The 20,521-nt window shown below is 48.1% G+C and overlaps 1 protein-coding gene across 3 annotated transcripts in view; it reads right to left on the reverse strand.

Moving 5' to 3' along the window:
* Positions 1–1,762: 1,762 nt before the first annotated feature.
* CLIP3 (CAP-Gly domain containing linker protein 3) overlaps positions 1,763–20,521 on the reverse strand; it is a 41,109-nt gene continuing 22,350 nt past the window's right edge. For 2 of the 3 annotated variants that reach the window (XM_083627432.1, XM_083627434.1), the window contains exons 6-15: positions 19,488–19,606; positions 18,089–18,325; positions 16,618–16,753; positions 15,221–15,361; positions 12,340–12,474; positions 11,746–11,869; positions 9,051–9,115; positions 7,027–7,099; positions 3,118–5,379; positions 1,763–2,898 (exon numbers count right to left, since the gene is read on the reverse strand). In XM_083627432.1, the coding sequence (XP_083483558.1) occupies positions 5,325–5,379; positions 7,027–7,099; positions 9,051–9,115; positions 11,746–11,869; positions 12,340–12,474; positions 15,221–15,361; positions 16,618–16,753; positions 18,089–18,325; positions 19,488–19,606 (1,085 nt within the window). In that variant the 3' untranslated portion in view covers positions 1,763–2,898; positions 3,118–5,324. Of the gene's footprint in view, positions 2,899–3,117; positions 5,380–7,026; positions 7,100–9,050; positions 9,116–11,745; positions 11,870–12,339; positions 12,475–15,220; positions 15,362–16,617; positions 16,754–18,088; positions 18,326–19,487; positions 19,607–20,521 lie in introns of those variants that run through there. The other variant, XM_083627433.1, reaches the window with a different exon arrangement.

Consider the following 20,521-nt stretch of genomic DNA (forward strand, 5'->3'; position numbering starts at 1 on the left):
ATTCTAACTTTCATTAACTTTGTGATATTTCTTTAAATAGTCCTTGAATTTTTTCCATTCTTCTTGCGCTGCTTCTCTTCCCTGGTTTCGGATTCTGCTCGTCATTTCTGCCAAGAGTAAACTTTTCTTTCTGCACTCCGCCTGCTTTGTTCAAGTGCCTTTGCTCTTAATTCCAGTGTGGTGTAGTGGTTAGTATCAGATTAGGACGTAGGAAGGTAAAGGAACCCCTGACCATTAGGTCCAGTCGTGGCCGACTCTGGGGTTGTGGCGATCATCCCGCTTTACTGGCCGAGGGAGCCGGCGTACAGCTTCTGGGTCATGTGGCCAGCAGGACTAAGCCGCTTCTGGCGAACCAGAGCAGCGCACGGAAACGCCGTTTACCTTCCCGCCGGAGCGGTACCTATTTATCTACTTGCACTTTGACATGCTTTCGAACTGCTAGGTTGGCAGCAGGAGGGACCGAGCAATGGGAGCTCACCCCGTCACGGGGATTCGAACCGCCGACCTTCTGATCGGCAAGTCCTTGGCTCTGTGGTTTAACCCAGAGCACCACCCGCGTCCCTAGGAAACCAGAGTCCAAATCCCCATTCATCCACATAAATCTCACTGGGTGACCTTGGGAGAATCACTGTCTCTCAGCCTAACCTACCTTGCAGGATGGTTGCGAGGAAAAAATGGGGAGAACTATACATGTCACCTGGAGGTCCTAGGAGGGAAGGTGGGTTCTAAATGTGGTACAATAAACAATACATTTGGGAAACGCGTTTTAAACTGCAGCTTTTTGCTATATTTCTGGAGTGAGCTCTTGTTTGTGGGTAGCGAATATGGTGCACTTCTGATGTTCTACCTAGACTACATCTCCCATCATCTCTGACCATTGGTGCTAATGTGAGCTGGAGTCTACAGATCTGGAGGCTGCCAGCTTGGCTGTCGTTGAGCAGGATCAGCCTTGCTTGACCTTGGGTACCCAGATGTTGGACTACAGTTCCCATCATCCCTAGCCGTGTCCAGGGCAGCTGTCTACCAGCTCCATCTGGTGCGCAGGCTGAGACCCTACCTACCTGCGGACTGTCTTGCCAGAGTGGTGTATGCTCTAGCTATCTCCCGCTTGGACTACTGCAATACGCTCTACGTGGGGCTTCCTTTGAAGGTGACCCAGAAAGTGCAATTAATCCTAAACTAGACTGGTTACTGAGACCATATAACACTGGTCCTGAAAGACCTACATTGGCTCCCAGTACGTTTCCGAGCACAATTTAGTGTTGGTGCTGACGTTTAAAGCGCTCAATGGCCTCAGTCATTGGAGGAGCGTCTCCACCCCCATCGTTCTGCCCGTTCACTGAGGTCCAGCTCCGAGGGCCTTCTGGCGGTTCCCTCCCTGAGAGAAGCAAAGTTACAGGGAACCAGGCAGAGGGCCTTCTTGGTGGTGGCACCCGCCCTGTGGAACCCCCTCCCACCAGATGTCAAAGAGAAGAACTACCAGACTTTTAGAAGACATCTGAAGGCAGCCCTGATTAGGGAAGCTTTTAATGTTTAACAGACTACTGTATTTTAATACTTTGTTGGAAGCCACCCAGAGTGGCTGGGGAAACCCAGCCAGATGGGTGGGGTATAAATAATAAATTATTATTATTATAGCTAGCAAGATAAGGGATGAAGGGCGTTGTAGTCCAACATCTTTGGGCCAAAGGCTGAGCTAGATTATTCCCCAAATCCATCTCAGAGAGAGAGCGAGCAGAAAGGAATTGGTCTGCACACCATGCACATAGAAACACTTTTTATTAATTTGTTAATAACAGATAAGCAATAGCATAGTGATATTTTCGTCATGCTAAGGCCCCTGCCCCCCCGCTTTTTCCCTTCTTCCAGTGTGCCTGGGCGGACGAGGGGGTCAGGGAGGACAGAAATCATGCAAGATTCAACAGAGAGCTCAGCAGAGGGCACGGCAAGCCATCTCACTCGACAGTTTACAAAGTTATTTGTTTTGTTTAAAAAATAAAGAATATACATGTAGGCAGAAAGAACACAATCCAGTGTGGTTTCTACATAAAAAGGAAGGGAATCTCACGGGAAGCCACGGGGAAGGCCTGCGACTGAGATCTGGTGTAACGCCAGTGGCAAGTTGTCATTGCTATGTTTGGGGAAGACTACGTACCCCCGGTTCGGACAAGGGAGGTGGAAGGACAGGCCTAGGTTCTTTCCCCTAGTGGCCAAACGCGAAGCTGAAATCAACTGAAAGGTTTATTTATTGCTGGTCAGTGAAAGGTTGTAGAGTGATAAGGAAGTTACAAGGACAAGTGAAGGATGAGGAGGTCGTGTATTTACAGCTGAGAGATGGCAAGCTGATGGCCAAAGGATGGCGCAAGATTGGGGGTACCTTGGCATCTCAAAACAAAAGAGAATATGGGGGTGATTTAGCATGGAGGGGAAGGTGAAAGGCAAGAGGCTTGGACTGCAATCTTTGCATACCAGTCTTTCCTCAAGACCCCAAATGTTTCTCCAGGTTTGAGTCTTTATGCTGGAATGCAAACATCCTCTCCGGACCGGGCTGTCCAAGCAGCCCTAATTCAACAGGTGCGGCGTTATCATCACTGGGAGCCTGCACAAAGGCTGCACCTGTTGCATTTCTGCACAGGCTGAAGGCAGAAGACGTCTGAATGTGGCATTCGTAGTCATCTTCCCAAAGCCCTTTGGCCTGTTTTTTCTCAGGACTGCTTTCCGCAGTCTCCAAACGGACCTTGCAGGTGTGATAAGGAAGGAAGCGGGAGCACATGCAGAGAGATGAGCAAGGAAGGAATTTGCTCAGGAGGTGGGGAAAAGAGGCCTTCTCCTTACTCCTCTCCCAAGCTGGGAGGAAGTCTGGGAACCTTGGCTTGGTCTGGAATGAAATCATGCACACTACCGTATTTTTCGCTCTATAAGACGCACCAGACCACAAGACGCACCTAGTTTTTGGAGGAGGAAAACAAGAAAAAAAAATATTCTGAAAGCAGCAATCCCTCTTGCTGTTCTGGCTTCTGGGACAGCTGCGCAGCCTGCATTCGCTCCATAAGACGCACACACATTTCCCCTTACTTTTTAGGAGGGGAAAAGTGAGTCTTATAGAGCAAAAAATACGGTACTTTGTTTTCTAACTGCGTGCTCTCTGACTGCGGGTGCCACCCGGTTTGCACCCACAATCTCAAAACGTTTAAAGCGCTGATGCAGAGATTCCTCCACCAAAACTTCAAAAGGGTGACTGGATTTGAAGGTTTTGCTTTCCCAGCTCACTTTGACACTCGTCCTGATCAAGTCTGCCGATCTGCAGCAATATCGGAACCCAGGAACTCTCCACCTTGCCAGCCTCAGGAACTGCCCTGACAGGCATGTGCTCTCTTGCTGTCCCAATATTTCGATTAAACCCTTTCCAAGTGAGCTAAAATGTAGGGACCTCTGAGCAAAAGCCGTATGTTTAAAATGTTAACTGAGATGGATTATAATAGCTAACATGCTGCAGCTAATGAACGCTGGAGTTGAAGTAACAGTGAGTTATAGCAGCTTTTGCAAACCCGGGTCCCTCCAGATGTTTCGGAAGACAGCTTCCATCAGTGCAACCAAAACATCTGGAAGGTACCAGGAGGGCAAAAGCAAAGTTATAATATTTCTTTATTCTCTCCCACCCACCACCCACCCCCATTTTTTTAATAGGAAAAAGTGACTTCTGGAAATATATGCTCAATATACACACAGAGATACACATACTACAAACCATCACAGGCTGTTACTGGGTGGTTTCCTCCTCCCTGTAGGCTAACTCACACAAATGCTAAGCACAGCTGCTAACACACACTACGTTTTAGATGAGACTTGCATCTGCACCCCACAGGTCGCTATTGTTCAATTGCAAAGAAAACTAATTTGTCCGACGAGTCAGCATGCTCAGATGCTACAAGTCAGGACCCTGGACGCTGCGGACTTTATCTCCTGCTTCTGTCTGTGTGCAGGGGGTCAGCGAGAATGCCTTGCCTTCGCTCACCAGACATTTTGGCCTACGACTCCCATCAGCCCCCGCGGGCTCAGCTGTGCTCCCATTGGCCACAGCAGTCCTACGGCCAGTGCTGGAGCCGATGGGAGTTGTAGTCCAAAGCATCTGGAAGGACTCGACTTGGAGAAGGCTTCATTGCTGTTTTGAGCTGCCATCCTGCACTGCTTTTGTGTCCTTCTGAGGTCTTGGAGGGCTTCCTCCTGTTTCCTGAGCCTCTTCGATACCTCTTGATGAAGGTGCTGTCCCCAAGAGAGAAGGGACCCTTTGGGTAAAGGTGAAAAGGGGTGATATCCCCTCTCCCTGCTTGCTGGAAACCTCCCCGCTCTCATAAGGGCATCAGAAGCCCTGCTGGATCAAGCCAAAAGGGGGTCCAGCATCCTGGGTACCCCAGCGGCCAACCAGATTCCCTGACGTGAAGTCCATAAACAGGCCATGAACACAGCAACGCTCTTCCCCACCTGCAATTGCCAGCAACTGGGGTTCAAAGGCAGGTTTTTGCCTTTTGTGCGATGTCGGGACTCATCAGCACTACCCGCCTGTCTGGGGAGCAAAGGGAAAGAAGCCAGTTGCTCTGTGGGGGCCACCAGAAATTGCCCGCAGGCCATGGGTTAGCCACTCCTGCTGAGCACACTTACCTGCAAATAGTGAACTCAATGGGGCTTACTTCTGAGCAGCCCCTGAACAGGCCTGCAGCGCAAGGGACCAGGCTGCCCAGGGCACCCTCTTTTTAGGGGAAAGCTAGAATGAGGAGAGGGCAGAACCGGGAGCATAGCAGAGGGAAGATAACATTAATCTCGTCTCAGGCAGCAGGGTTCAGCTTCTACCAAGGCAATCTGCTCTGCACGTGTGATTTTCCAGCAGGCATAATGAGAAATTCCGCGAGTTTGGGATCTTTTGCAACACGCACCAGGCGAGTGGGGAGGAAGCCAGAGATTTGTCTCCAGACCACAGCTCCTAGGGCTCTGTCCTCCATTTAAAGACGTCTGAGCCGACTAACAGCGTGAGCTTTTAGGTGCCAATTAATAGGCTGGAAAACGAAGAGGTGCCAGAAGAGACCTGCTTTAGCCGAAATCCCATGGGTACGAGTGCCAGGAAACGGGGGACGGAAGGTATAAGTATAGCATTTCTCACAAACTACTAGAGGGGTGGTGTTAATATGTTTTAACAAGGCACTGGGGTTCACTAGAACGGCAATCAGGGGAGGAGAGATGAGGGCAAAAAATAACCGAAGAGCAGTCTTTGATTACTTGGAGAGCGAAGAAACAGCAGAGGAAAAGGGAAGAGGGAGCCGCAGGTAGGTTTACGACTGCATTTCTGCACGGAGCATCCACGGAAACCAACAGCAGAAAAGTAACCTGCAGGAGATGAAGGGAAGGGGAGAGAGAGTTTGAAAAATGACTATTGATGAAGCTCTGGAGGAGGACAGGAAGCAGCAGAAGAGGAAACATGTTACATTGTATGAACTGCCCTTTGATCTTCGGATGAAGGTTGGTATGGAAGAAATAAATAAACCGGAAGTGAAAGGCTCCACTTCCTAGAACAACTAAACGATTCGCGGTTTCTCCATGTGCATCTCAACGATCAACGCTCTGGATGTCCCTTAAACCAATCTTCTCCAACTTGTGCTCCAGATGTGCTGGAGGGGCCCATGCTGGCTGGGGCTGGTGGGTTGTGATTCCAAAAACATCTGGAGGGTACGTCATGGTTGCAAGTCGCTTTGAGCTGCCTTGCGAAAGATGAAGCGACTAACAAATTTTATAAATAACAATAACGAATATTCAGGTTGGGGAAGGTGGGTTTAAACCAACTCCTCTCAATGTAACGCTTAGGCACTTTCATTGGTAAGCCAAGGCCCAAGCCAGCTGTACTGTATATATACGCTAGGGTGGATTTGAAAGTCAGGTACGGATCCAGAAGGCAAAATCCAGCTTCTGCTCTGAAGGCAATGGGGTAGCTTTGAGCAAATGTATTTGCAGAATTCATTTAAAACATGTTTATGTTCTCTGCACTCAGAGAGACTTGCAAAACAATTCATAGTTCAGATCATGACACAATTCTGGGGGGGGGGGAGAGACCCAGAGAACACCCAACAATATCCATCACTAAGTTACTGGGGCAGTTATGGGGGGAAAAGTACTAAAGGACTATGGTTGTATAAATGGGTACAAGGGAGTCTTGGGTTTGAACATTAGCCGTTCATCTCAATAAGGTTGCAAACATCCATTTTGTTTTTAACACTAACCACAGTTTATTGTTATGTCCAAAAAGGTGTAACTGTGGCCAGTTCAAACTATGTATTATTGAAACAAGCCAGCATCAAACCATGGTTTCTGTACCTGGCTTGTCTGCAGTTCATCGTTTACCCTCCCCACCGTTTGTCCTTTCGAACCTTACAATAATTTGTGGTTAAGTGCGATTAGGAAGTGGATGTTTCCAACTTCTTCGTTGTATCAACAACTCCCATCATCCATGACCTCAGCTGGCTGAGGCTGATGGGAGTTGGAGTCCAACAACATCAGGAAGGCAACTGGTTACCCATCCCCACTCTAGGTTAAGCCCCGGACCTGCCCAAATCTGCTAGGCTTCACCCCTGACCTGCTCAAGCCCACCAAAATCCACCTCAGTTGCCAGGCTGAGCTGCAAAATCCTCAGTAGGCCTCACCCAATGGGTGCTCCAAACTGGTCCTTGGCTCCCCTCCTTGGTCCACTCAAGTTCCACCCACTTACTACTCTAGAGTGGGAGGGGGACAGGAGTCTATGTAGGGCAGGCATGTCCAACCGGTCAATTGCGATCTACTGGTTGATCACGGGGCGTCCCTGGTCGATCATGTGATCCTGATTGACACCCTCCCAAAAAACTCAAGAACTTTGGTCAATCCAATGGTAGATCACTGTCAGTTTTTTTATGGTGGGAGTAGATCGCAGTCTCTTGGGAGTTGGACATGCCTGATGTATGTGAATAGAAGAGATTTCAAAGGGAGGCAAACATAGGTTGTCGTTACCTAGAGATGGAGTTTTCCGATGTGATATCTTTTGGGGTTCTGACTGCTGTGAAGTTGCGCTTTGGCTGTGAGACTGCAGGAGAGGGGAAAAGGAAGAGGTGGTCCTTTTAAGAACGGAGAAAGGGGGGCACTTTCAGTCAATGATGCCTCTTTCTTGCCCCCGCCTTCTGAGGGTTCCTATCTCTGCCCCAGGTAAGATGCCATTCCCAGCCACCGCAGACCCTCCAAGTGCCCTTATTTTCCAGGGACGTCCCTGATTTAGAGAAGCCGTCCCGGTTTCTGATTTGATTCCAAAATGTCCCGCTTTTCCTTAGGATGTCCCTATTTTCATTGGAGAAATGTTGGAGGGTATGGTGTTATCCGACTCCCCAAGCTGTCTAAAGGCAATCCTGTACAGTCATACCTCGGGATGAATACGCTTCAGGTTGAGCGTTTTCGGGTTGCACTCCGTGGCAACCTGGAAGTAACGGAACACGTTAGTTCCGGGTTTTGCCGCTCACACATGCGCAGACGCTGAAAATGACGTCACGCGCATGCGCAGAAGGAGCGAAACGCGACCCGCGCACGCGCAGTCGCATGTTATATTTGCTTCAGATTGCGAACGGGGCTCCGGAACAGATCCCGTTTGCATCCAGAGGTACCACTGTATAGGAAAGTTTTTATAATAATAATAATTTACCATTTATCCCCTGCCCATCTGGCCAGGTCTCCCCAGCCACTCTGGGCAGCTTCCAACAAAATATTAAAATACAATAGTCTGTTAAACATTAAAAGTTTATTTAATGTTTTATTATGTTTTTATATATGTTGGAAGCTGCCCAGAGTGGCTGGGGGAACCCAGTAAGATGTGTGGGGTATAAATAGTAAAATTATTGTTATGGAATGGGACGTCCCTATTTCCATCAGAGAAAGAAGGGAATGGGCAAAGGAAATCCAGAAGAGGAGGAAAATATGATCCATGCCACACCTGAAGATTAAGTGAAATGGACCTCTCAGATTCCCCTAATTCAGCGGTTCTCAACCTGTGAGTCCCCAGATGTTGTTGAACTACAACTCCCATCATCCTGAGCTCTGGCCTTGCTAGCTAGGGGTGATGGGAGTTATAGTTCAACAACATCTGGGGACCCACAGGTTGAGAAAGGCTGCCCTAATTCATTTCTCTTGCAAAAAACCAAAAAGCAAACAGCAAACACAGGTGCATATTCTCGTAAAATAATTTCTTCTTTTTACACAATATGTCCTGTTATGAAATCCTGTCTTACAACACGCATGAGACAATTCAGCCCTTTGCTTCCCGGTTCTTGCATAGGGTTGCCAAATGGTTGGGTTTTTTTAGGGGGGGAGGGGTTCCTAACCTGAAATCTAGCAAATTTTTATTCATTTAGCAAGATCCATATACCATTTAATCAACAAAAAGAAACCCTAAGTGGTTCGCATAAAATAATATAAAATATTTACAAAGAGCAATAAAATCAAGCATTCTTTTTTTAAAAAATCCGATTTAACCTAAAATTGATCAAAACATGTAAATAAGTCAGCAGTTTTAAAACAAATGTACGCAATAATAGGACACATCTAAGTTGGCATGTAATAAAAGTTTTTAATGCAGCTGCATCTACCGTATTGTCCTGAAAATAAGCCTCGCTTTCCCCCCCAAATTCTGACCGTGAAAAGTTAAAGCGCGGCTTAAATTCGCGAAATTACAAAAATTGGCTTTTGCGATATCGCTGCTGAAACAGACATGTGGTAAAACGGAACGGGTGTGAGTGGCTGCCGAATTTTAAGGGAGCGGCTTATATTCAGGTATTGACTCTTCTTCTCTCCCCCCCCCCCCCGAATTTTAAAGGTGCGGCTTATATCCGGGCCAATATGGTATATGGGAAAACATCACCTGCTGAACTTGTCAGGCAGCATTAAAAAGCACAGGAGGCCGAAAAAAGTGGGAAACAGATATTTGGAAACTCTTGTATCGCATCTTTGCTCACGTGGGAGGAAACGGGGGACAAAACCCAGGGTGTACCTACTAGTGACTTGGTGGACTTTCTTTGCCGAAGTGCCATCCCCCTGGGAATCTTTGGCGCCTCCGATTCTGCAGCAGAGAGACGGCCACGATTAATTCACAGTCAAGAACAAGGCAAGCATAAAAAAGAGATTAATTGCCAGGAGATCATAGAATTGTAGAGTTGGAAGGTGATACGGAAGGGGGGGGCATGTCTTCTTCACCTTCTTCTTCGCTACAATATATCCATTTATTTCCAATTGTCAATGTCAAAAGGGACTCAAATCTATGAAATTCATAGAAAATCAACGTGCCAATTTGCTCAATTTCTCTAGGACTCCATGACACCTTCCCTGTCCTCCATAATCCCTCAAGCAAGGTGTCAAGACCCTAATCCTGTCAAATCACTCTGCCAAGCCTTTCCTCCGGGCAATGCCAGGTGGCAGACTATGCGTACATGGACCATTGTCTTCTCATCACCGCTACTCAGGATGTGCTTATCTGCGCATATCTCCAGCTCTGCATATTCCCCCCTCCCTCCTCCATATGTTAATCCTGTGTAACCCAACCTCTTCTTAATGTATTCATGATGTAATCTGTGTAACCCAACCTCTTCTTAATGTATTCATGATGTAACTGGGATGTATTTTGCACTGTATTCTGGGACATGGAGGGAAGTTTCAAAAGTTCATGTCACCCCTTTCTCGCTGTTCAATCTCGCCTTGAACCTGTTGCGCAATAAACTTGGATCTTCTGCAGCTTGCTCCTGTCTCCGGCTGAGCTCATTTTTCCTCCGCAGGGACCCGCGGACTTAGTCCGACGAGCTGGGTGGCAGAGCAGCCTCGCACCCAGATTTTACCATAACAAAGGGTACCCCCAAGGTCATCAAGTCCAACTCCCTGCAATGCAGGAATCACAAGCTAAATAATCCCTGACAGATGGCCGCCGCCCAATCTCCGTTTAAAAATCTGCAAGAAAGTCCACCACCTTCTGAGGGAGTCTGGTCCACTGTTGAACAGCTCCTGCCGTCAGAATTTCCCCCCTGATTTTTCGTCGGAATCTCCTTCCTTGTCATTTGAAGCCACTGTTTGGGTTCTACCCTCTGGAGCAGCAGAAAAGAATCTTGCTCCATCTTCCTTTCAGATTTTTGAAGGTGGCTCTCCTTTCTCCTCTTTCCCGGGCTAAACGTACCCAGCTCCTTCAACCGTTCCTCATCAGGCTTAGCTTCCAGGCTTTTGATCATCTTGGTCACCCTCCTCTGCACACCTTCCAGTTTCTCAACATCCTTCTCAACATGATGTCTTCCCACATGCCCCCTTTGGAACTCTGATGTTTGTAGTAGTGGCTATGATTATTTTAAAGTGTTCAGGGAGGCAGGAGAGGATATATTGTTTATTAATATCCTTCCTAATGTGCTAGCAAGTTTCTTTACAGCAGATAATCAGTTGCAGGCTTGTGTAAGCCTCTCACTATTAGGTTCCTGGTAAGTTCCCTTATTTCCTTCTTAAAAGAATAAACACGCCACAATATTGTGTAAAGTACAGTCATACCTCGGGTTACAGATGCTTCAGGTTGCATTTTTTTCGGGTTACGGACCGCCAAAACCTAGAAGTACCGGAACAGGTTACTTCTGGGTTTCAGCAGTCGCGCATGCGCAGAAGCGCTAAATCATGCTTTGCGCATGCGCAGAAGTGCCGAATCGCAACCCGTGCGTGCTCAGTCACGCCACTGCGGGTTGTGAATGCTGCGGGTTGCGAACGTGCATCCCACACAGATCACATTCGCAACCTGAGCGTCCACTGCATATAAAAAAAGTTTACTCACATTCAGTACACAGTTGGATCCCTGAAGGCAGACTTAGTTACAAAGGATATACATGTGGATCTATCCCACATGGGGATAATCCCAGTGTCCTCTGGTGGCTGGAACATCTCTAGCTAAACAGAACATCTCTAGCTAAAAAGCTGTTCCAACGATGGAGGAAGTCAAAGAGAGAGAATGTGTGCTATGTGACTTGTCCTTTCGTTACCTGGAGAGGTAAGGTCATGCCCACCTCTAGTCACATGCAAAGGAAGTATGTCCCAGCCAGGAGGAAACAGGAAGCTTTCGACTGGCTGGACCAAACATCCCCTTGCATGTCCACTCTAGGAAAACAAGGAATGTTTGTACTTGACTGCTGCTTATGTATCACATCCCACAATCTAGGTAAAGGTAAAGGGACCCCTGACTATTAGGTCCAGTCGTGACCGACTCTGGGGTTGTGGCGCTCATCTCGCTTTACTGGCCGAGGGAGCTGGCGTACAGCTTCCGGGTCATGTGGCCAGCATGACTAAGCTGCTTCTGGCGAACCAGAGCAGCGCACGGAAACGCCCTTTACCTTCCCGCCGGAGCGGTACCTATTTATCTACTTGCACTTTGACGTGCTTTCGAACTGCTAGGTGGGCAGGAGCAGGGACCGAGCAACGGGAGCTCACCCCGTTGCGGGGATTCGAACCGCCGACCTTCCAATCAGCAAGTCCTAGGCTCTGTGGTTTAACCCACAGCGCCACCCGCGTCCCTTATCCCACAATATATACTGCCTAATTTTCAAGAAAAGACAGCAAATGTATCAGCATTTTACTACAGAATATGCTCCCCAAATTAGAACAGAATCACTCTTAGCTATGTTAAAAACTATTTTAGCAGCTTGTTAAATCCCGCGAAATATAAATCCCACACACCTCTGCACTCTGGAAGGCGGGGCAAAGACTCCATGCTTAGGGGCGCAGGTGAAATAGCGAACTCCAAAGACAGAGCCATCGTGTTTTCCTGTGGGCTTGTCAAGTTCAATGCCAAACCAGTAGCCTGGAGAGAAAGAGAGAGGGGGAAAAAAACATGCAAATTAGTCAGAAATGCAGATTTTTAAATTACTGTTGCTAATTCCAAGAGAGACTAGGACTTCGTCTTGCAGATTTCAAAGGGGACTCCCTTCCACATTAGTAACGTTGAGGACTACAACCTTAATCCCGCAGAATGCTTTGCAGTCGGTGTCCTCGTTTGCACTCTCCCAAAAGAACAACACATGAGGTAGACCACTGTTACTCCCATTGTCAAAGGGGTGAAACTGAGAGTGATCTGAGGCCATGCAGGGAGATCACAGCAGAGGCAGGACTTGAACTCAGGACCCTTGCTCAAATTAGGACTCCTGAGGTTATTTTTTTAATGCTACCGACCCAAAGTCTGCACGTCGGTCTCAATGCTCTGCCCCACCCCCTAGACAGGATCTTAACTCCTCCAGTGGAAATGGATTCCCAGATCACCAGCCCTTGGCTTACCTGGGGCAAAATCTGTCTTCCCATAGAAACGAATGATGCCTTGCTTCTGACCTGCCACCAGGACGTGATCCCCAATCTCAATCTTCAGACCTTCACGGTCCAGGCTGCCAACAGATAAGGACTTCTTCCTGAGAGCTGGACAGAGCAGACGGGTGGAGAGAAGCGAGATCTGAATGTTTAAGTATGCTACATGTTATGTACTGAGTTGAATAGGATCCAAAATGCAGCAATCTGATTGGTCCTAGAACAATAGGATCCAGAATGCAGCAGTCTGATTGGTCCTTGAACAATAGGATGCAGAATGCAGCAGTCTGATTGGTCCTAGAACAATAGGACCCAGAATGCAGCAGTCTGATTGGTCCACAGGAGCCACCCAATCCAGCTCCAGGTGGAAGGGAATCCGCAACCTGATTGGCCTACAGGAGAATCCCTGAATTAGCCAATCACGTGGGGCCCATTGTGTAAATAATGTATATAAAGCAGACATGCTGGGGGAACTTCCATTCCTCCTCACCACTATGAGCTGAATAAAGAGCATGAAATCCACACTCGATTCCGAGTATATTTCACTACATAACTTATTTATCTTGTTTTATTTATCAAATTTCTATCTCGATTAAAATAAAACGTATTTAAAAGCATCCAAAAACATGGTGAACACCTGAAAACAATTGCGGGGGTTTCCGACGACATATCCAGGTCTATAATTTTATTATGTCTGTTGTTTGTGAAACTATCTGTATAGAATCATAGAACTGTAGAGTTGGAAGTGTCAGGAGGTCCTACGCATGAGTAGGAAGCCGGCAGAGACACATGAGACTCCATTTCCTCAGGGTCTTGCGAAAGAACAATGTCAAACAAAAACTGATGATCTCCTTCTACCAGTCCACAATAGAAAGTGTCCTTTCATCCTGTATTACATTGTGGTACGCTGGTTTGACAGCCATGGACAGGAAATCCCTACAGAGGGTGGTGAATACAGCACATGACATCATGGGCTGTCCCCGGAGTTCGCTAGATGAAATAATAATAATAATAATAATAATAATAATAATAATAATAATAATAATAATAATAATATATTATTTATACCCCACCCATCTGACTAGGTTTCCCCAGCCACTCTGGGCGGCTTCCAACAGAATATTAAAACACAATAACCTATTAAACATTAAAAGCTTCCCTAAACAGGGCTGCCTTCAGATGTCTTCTAAAACTCTGGTAGTTGTTTTTCTCTTTGACATCTGGTGGGAGGGCGTTCCACAGGGCGGGTGCCACCACCGAGAAGGCCCTCGTGGGAGACCGCTGCCTCAGGAGAGCGAGGAAAATTCTTAGGGACGACTCACACCCTGGCCAGCGCCTCTTTAATCTCCTACCTTCGGGCAGGAGATACGGAAGTATAGTCAGCCGCAGTAACAGGTTAAAGAACAGTTTTTATCCGTGGGCTGTTGGGCTGCTGAATGGAAAAAAAGAGTGGTGCAATTGACTTCCGACAAGCACACAGAGAGCGAACAAGACTGAGTGGGGGGGGGGGGGAGTGGGGCTGGTTTAATTTCACTGCACACAGGTGGTATAGTGACGATAAAGGTTTATTTATTTATTTACATGCCTAACTCCTGGTCATTCTTTCAGGAGCTTCAAAAGCTTTCTCCAGCCCAAACATCACAGCGACTGATACCAAGAGCCATCAGCACACTTCAGGATCAGCAGAGTATAGGCAGTCAGTGTTCAGACTCAGTAGGACAGCTTTTTGGCTAAACTACATTCATTTTGATGCAGGAACCCCCCCCCCCCCAAATCATTCAGTTTGTACAAACATCACACACACACACACACACACACACACACACACACACTCACTCACACATGACATACGTGACGTTTCTGTTATAAATTCATAGTAAATCAACCATACATCGGATTTACACCGGTCCACCTTTATTTTACTCCATGAAGGAAGGACTATCAAAGGGGGATGGTTTGATACAGGCCAGCCATAATCCCTTAACCGTACCAGCACATACACAGGAGCCCTACCCAGTTGGCATGGCAACCTTGATGGTCCCAGACAGAAGACCATCAAGGACACAAGGGACTTGCATATGGGAGTGGATTCAACATGAACTGGAACAAAGAACAATGATCAGATCTTCCCTCTGGGGGCAGGAAACTGCAAACTCCCCTTTGTCTCCTGAAAGTGACTCGTGGGGAGGGGGAAAGGAGGAACCGGCCAGGTGTCAAGATACTCAGGTTACCTCCACAACCCCTCCCTCAACCCCTCCTTTTTTGTGATGTAGTTGTGATGCAGTCTTAGGTGTGTAGTTTTGGGGTATTATTATTAGTAACTAATAAAAGTTGGGGTCTTCTTTTGTTCTGGACTTCCATCTTGCTTCATCTTGTTGCGGGTGGGAGTCCTGTCGCGACAGTTTCCAATAAAGGCCAAGCCTACAGGCTGCTGTTTTGCTCCAAATTGTCCTGGTTGGTGTCTTTGTTTTTGTCCAAGGGAGCCCTCGGATTTTTCCGTTAACAATTATACACAAATATACACACTTGGAGCATTGCAACTCAGCTCCTTCCTCTTGCTCATCAGACAGCAAAGAGAGAGAACAAAAGGACAAACATCCTACATCACGGAAACACAGTAATAAAAACATCCTGTCTCCGTCACTTCCCACAATGTGGAATGAAAACATACACCGTCATGGGATAAACACAACCGCGTGACTGCAACACGGGAAAAGAATCCTAACAGGAAGGGACCACAAGAGTCCTCTAGTCTGACGTCCTGCAATTCAGGAGTCTCAAGTAAAGCATCCACGACAGGGAGCCCTCCAACCTCTGCTTAAAAGGAGAGTCCACAATGAAAGAGAGTCCAGTTTACCTTTCTTGTCCTTGTCTTTTTCCTTCCGGCCCTTTGCGGTCATGCGGGAGAAGTCCATGCGGGGGGTTCGTGGGGTGGAGGTCACTGACGAAGGCGTCTGATCGGCGGCTTTGGTGATCTTGGACACAGAAGCAAACACTCCTGGGAAGGGCAAAGGGGAAGGAAAACCGGAAGCCCAAAGCTTACATGGCGGGTAAGAACTATGCAAATAATAATAATAATAATAATAATAATAATAATAATAATAATTTATTTATTTATACCCCACCCAGCTGGCTGTGTTTCCGCAGCCTCTCTGGGCAGCTTCCAACAAAAGATTAAAAACGCATTAAGACATCAGTCATTAAAAACTTCCCTAAACAGGGCTGCCTTCAGATGTCTTCTAAACGTCAGATAGTTGTTTATTCCTTTGACATCTGGTGGGAGGGCGTTCCACAGGGCGGGCGCCACTACCGAGAAGGCCCTCTGCCTGGTTCCCTGTAACTTGGCTTCTCGCAGTTAGGGAACCACCAGAAGACCCTCAAAATTGGACCTCAGTGTCCGGGCAGAATGATGGGGTGGAGACACTCCTTCAGGGATACTGGACCAAGGCCATTTAGGGCTTTCAAGGTCAGCACCAACACTTTGAATTGTGCTCAGAAACGTCCAGTTAGAACCATTTAGTTTAATCAATTCAAAAAAACTTGGTGATGCCAGCTTTTCAAAATGGCAGTCATTTATGTCAGGAGTTCAGCCTACACTCGAGTAGGACCTGGCAGAGACACATGCCCGACTGGCAAGTTCTCTCCCTCCTGGTTGATCGTTCAGGAGCTTCACAAGTTTTCTTCAGCCCAAAATCACAGCGACCGATGCCAACAGACACCGGCACACTTAGGGATCCGCAGAGTTTGTGCAGCATGCATGACAGACTCACTCAGCATTTTGGCTAATCTACTTTATTTACATATAAGCACCCATGGAGCACTGAAGCATGGGTCCCTCTTCTCTAGCATCAGACAGCAAAGAGAGAGAACAAAGGACAATAGTACCACTTCGTGGAACACAGGAACACAAACATCCTGTCTCCCTCACTTCCCATGCGGTGGAGTCAAAACATACACCGTCATGTGATAGACAACAATCCCATGACTGCAATCATGGAGCAGGAATTGTAACAATTTATACCACCAGCGACCCCCTGACACCCCCTTCTTAGCATCCCGCTGAGAAATCTCACTCCTCCAGGGGGCAGTAGCACCCACTTTGGGAGCCCCTGGCCTAGAAGGCGTGTGCTGGGGGAAACCCAGGAGTTGCACTCTTCTACAGATTTGATATTTGTGTAGTTGACTTAGGCAGCTGCTGGATTTGATGGCAGAGGAGTGCTGGTGTCAAGGGGGCATAACCCCGCTTTAGATTACCGTGTTTCGGAGGGCAGATAAAGTAATGGATTCCTCCCACGCTGCCGTCGTTCTTGCCGTCCGGCTCATCCAGCTCCACGCCCACCCACTGGCCGCTGGCAAATTCCGTCGTGCCGCAGAAACGCAAGGTGCCCAACTGCGGGGAGGCAAGGCGAGATTGGGGATACAAGACACAACAGGGGAAGTCACCACTGGCCCATCTAAATTAATATTGTTGGCACAGGCTGGCAGCAGCTTCCCACGCTTTCGAACTGTTACGGAAATGACATTGGGGGGCACATCTTTAAAGTTTTTACGATGTTACAAATATTATGCCTGAATGTATCCCTTCGACTTGACAGCTCAGGGAAGATACTTATAAATTCGTAGAAAATCCATACTTTAACCGACTGTCCTCATTCCAATGCCATTTTAACCCTTAAAGAAAGGTGAATTTGGGCTCCACCTCCCTCCATGAACCAAGAAGCAGGAAGTCCTGTAGGCAACAGGAACAGGGCATCCCGCCATAATTCCCCAAGCGTGAGAGCACAGACATGGCCCCCCACCCAGGGAGCGACCAGGGGGGCAACACTGGACATCTGCAGAGGTAGTTGAGCAAGTCAGGTATTCTGAAAGCCCATCTCCAGACTGAGGGCAAGGAGATGTCAAGAGTTTTATTGTTCTTTGGGTGATGGGGACTTCAGAGGTGTTGGGAAAGGGGTCTGAGAAAGTGACCTCATGTTGGACTTGTTTACCCCCCCCCATTTGTGACATGCTAGTGATGTAGTAATGATGTCTCAGTGATGCCTCTCGAAGTGTATTTTGGGGGAAAGAGGGAAGGTTTAAAAGAGGAGGTCACCCCTTACTCGGGGTTCTTACTCCTGGGGGGACCTGTTGCGCAACAATAAAGATCATGGTCTACTGACTGCTGTTTTGCTCCAAATTACTTGGCTGCAACTTCCTTTTTTACTGACTGCATGGACTCTTGGGGGACTTACACCCTGATGAGCTGGGCTGTTGAGTAGTCTCCCATCCCAGAATTTTTCCTTAACACGAACAGTACAGTCATACCTCATGTTATGTCCGCTTCATGTTACGTTCTTTCAGGTTGTGTCCGTCCCGCGGCAACCCGGAAGTACCGGAAAGGGTTGCTTCCGGGTTTCGACGCTCGCGCATGCACAGACGCGCAAAATGACGTCACGCGCATGCGCAGAAGCGGCAAATCGCAACCTGCGCCTGAGCAGATGCGCCGCTGCGGGTTGCGCTCTTTTCATGTTGCAAACAGGCCTCTGGAACGGATCCTGTTCGCAGCCAGAGGTAACACTGTATACCACTGTATTGAATTAGTGGGTCAACTCTGAGTAGAACTAGCATTGGACACAACCCATTAGATGTCACCACCATGGGCTTTTCAAGTCCAGTCCTAGCCAAGAGACACTGGTGATGGGGGTCCCAAACCCACCTGCCCTGACGAGGGACACCTTGGCCTTACCTTCAGCCCGTCCACCATGACCCGGTCGCCAAGCTTGAGGCCGAGGGAGATGAGCATGAGGTTGCCCGGGATGTTGTCGTAGTTGGGCAGGGTGACCTTGGGGAGGTTGCAGCTCAAGGGCACGGCGTCCAGCAGCAGCTGCTTCAGCTCCTTGGCGATCATGGCCGCCTCAGCTTTGTCCAAGGTCATGTCCATGGGGTCTGGGACCACGTCGGAAGGCGCCTGGCCTTTGCTGTTCTGTTGGGAGAGAGGATTGCGCAGGGAGAGAATTGAGCTGGAGGAGACGTCATGGGGGTCCCTGGGGGCGAGGTGGGGGGGATCCTTCACACCGCATGAACCGTAACCCCCAGACTACCAGATTGCTCCTCCAGCCTTTCAGTCTCTCTCTCTCTCTCTCTCTCTCTCTCTCTCTCTCACACACACACACACACACACACACACACGAAAATAGGGACACTTCTCACTCCCTTTCACCAAAAGGACCCTCCTCAACCCCCCATTTTTTGCCCCTCCCTCCCACAGAGGATTTCCTATCAGCCGTCTAGAGTGGCTGGGGAAACCCAGCCAGATGGGTGGGTAATAGTAGTAGTAGTAGTAGTAGTAATAATAATAATAATAATAAATAATAATAATAATAATAATATCAGAAGAAGAGCAAGTGCTACCAGCGCTACAGCAACTCTGTGTCCAGGGCAGCTGTTTACCAGCTCCGTCTGGTACACAGGCTGAAACCCTCCCTGCCCGCGGACTGTCTCGCCAGAGTGGTGCATGCTCTGGTTATCTCCCGCTTGGACTACTGCAATGCGCTCTTTGTGGGGCTACCTTTGAAGGTGACCCGGAAACTAATCCAGAATGCGGCAGCCAGACTGGTGACTGGGAGCGGCCGCCAAGACCACATAACACCGGTCCTGAAAGACCTACATTGGCTCCCAGTACGTTTCCGAGCACAATTCAAAGTGTTGGTCCTGACCTTGAAAGCCCTAAATGGCCTCAAAGGCTCAGTATATCTGAAGGAGCGTCTCCACCCCCATCATTCTGCCCGGACACTGAGGTCCAGCTCCGAGGGCCTTCTGGTGGTTCCCTCGCTGTGAGAAGCCAAGTTACAGGGAACCAGGCAGAGGGCCTTCTCGGTGGTGGCACCCGCCCTGTGGAAAGCCATCAGATGTCAAGGAAATAAACAACTATCTGACTTTTAGAAGACATCTTAAGGCAGCCCTGTTTAGGGAAGGTTTTAATGTCTGATGTTTCATCGTGTTTGTAATATTATTTTGGAAGCCACCCAGAGTGGCTGGGGAGGCCCAGCCAGATGGGCGGGGTATAAGTAATAAATAATAATATATTACTACCATCATCATCATCATCATCAATACGTTTATCCACCACAGCTCCCCTTTCTTACCCTGACGGCTGGGTTGGCACCATGTTCCAGGAGACATTTCACGGCCCCAAGGCACAGGTTGGAAGCAGCAATGTGGAGGGCTGTTCCGTGGTTGAAGTCGCTACACGTCGAGTTCAGAACTGAAGGGGGAAGGAATATACAGGTTGCGCAGGTATTAGAACCAACTTGCCACTGTTAGCATTTCGCGCTTACAGCGATGAGCCAAACCATGGTTTAGTGAGAATGGGCAAGCGTGCAGGCAACCAGAGAGGAAACTGAGGCTGCTCCATCCCTCCTCCAGCTCTCCTTTCACCATGTTACCCAGAGCTAAGCCATGGTTTGCCTTAGTCACCTTCAAACCTAGGCTCATGGTTTGTCTCCCCCAAACAAACCACAAGTGGCAAAGCAGGAACAACTTTGGTTGCAACTCATGGTTTGTTGGGAGAGACAAACCATAGCTTAGCTCCAAGTAGCTTGGCAGCAGGGAGACTGGGAGAAGGGTGAAATGGTCACTGTTATCATGCTTGCTCACTCTCAATAAGCCATTGTTTGGCTTAGTATTATGTGCAAACCAGGTCACAGCATGCAAGGCTGTTTATGGGACAAGGTCAAAGGAAGTGAAGGCCAGGGGAGCTACAGAAATTCCAGAAGGGTTGCTCTTACAGCAAAAATGAGTTTTGTGGCACCTTAAAGACTAACCAGCAATGACAAACCTAGACAGCATCTTAAAAAGCAGAGACATCACCTTGCCAACAAAGGTCCGTATAGTTCAAGCTATGGTTTTCCCAGTAGTGATGTATGGAAGTGAGAGCTGGACCATAAAGAAGGCTGATCGCCGAAGAATGGATGCTTTTGAATTATGGTGCTGGAGGAGACTCTTGAGAGTCCCATGGACTGCAAGAAGATCAAACCTCTCCGTTCTGAAGGAAATCAGCCCTGAGTGCTCACTGGAAGGACAGATCCTGAAGCTGAGGCTCCAAGACTTTGGCCACCTCATGAGAAGAGAAGACTCCCTGGAAAAGACCCTGATGCTGGGAAAGATGGAGGGCACAAGG

The sequence above is a fragment of the Podarcis filfolensis genome (assembly GCF_964270895.1).
Source record: "Podarcis filfolensis genome assembly, chromosome: 8".
In the NCBI taxonomy this organism is placed as follows: Eukaryota; Metazoa; Chordata; class Lepidosauria; order Squamata; family Lacertidae; genus Podarcis; species Podarcis filfolensis.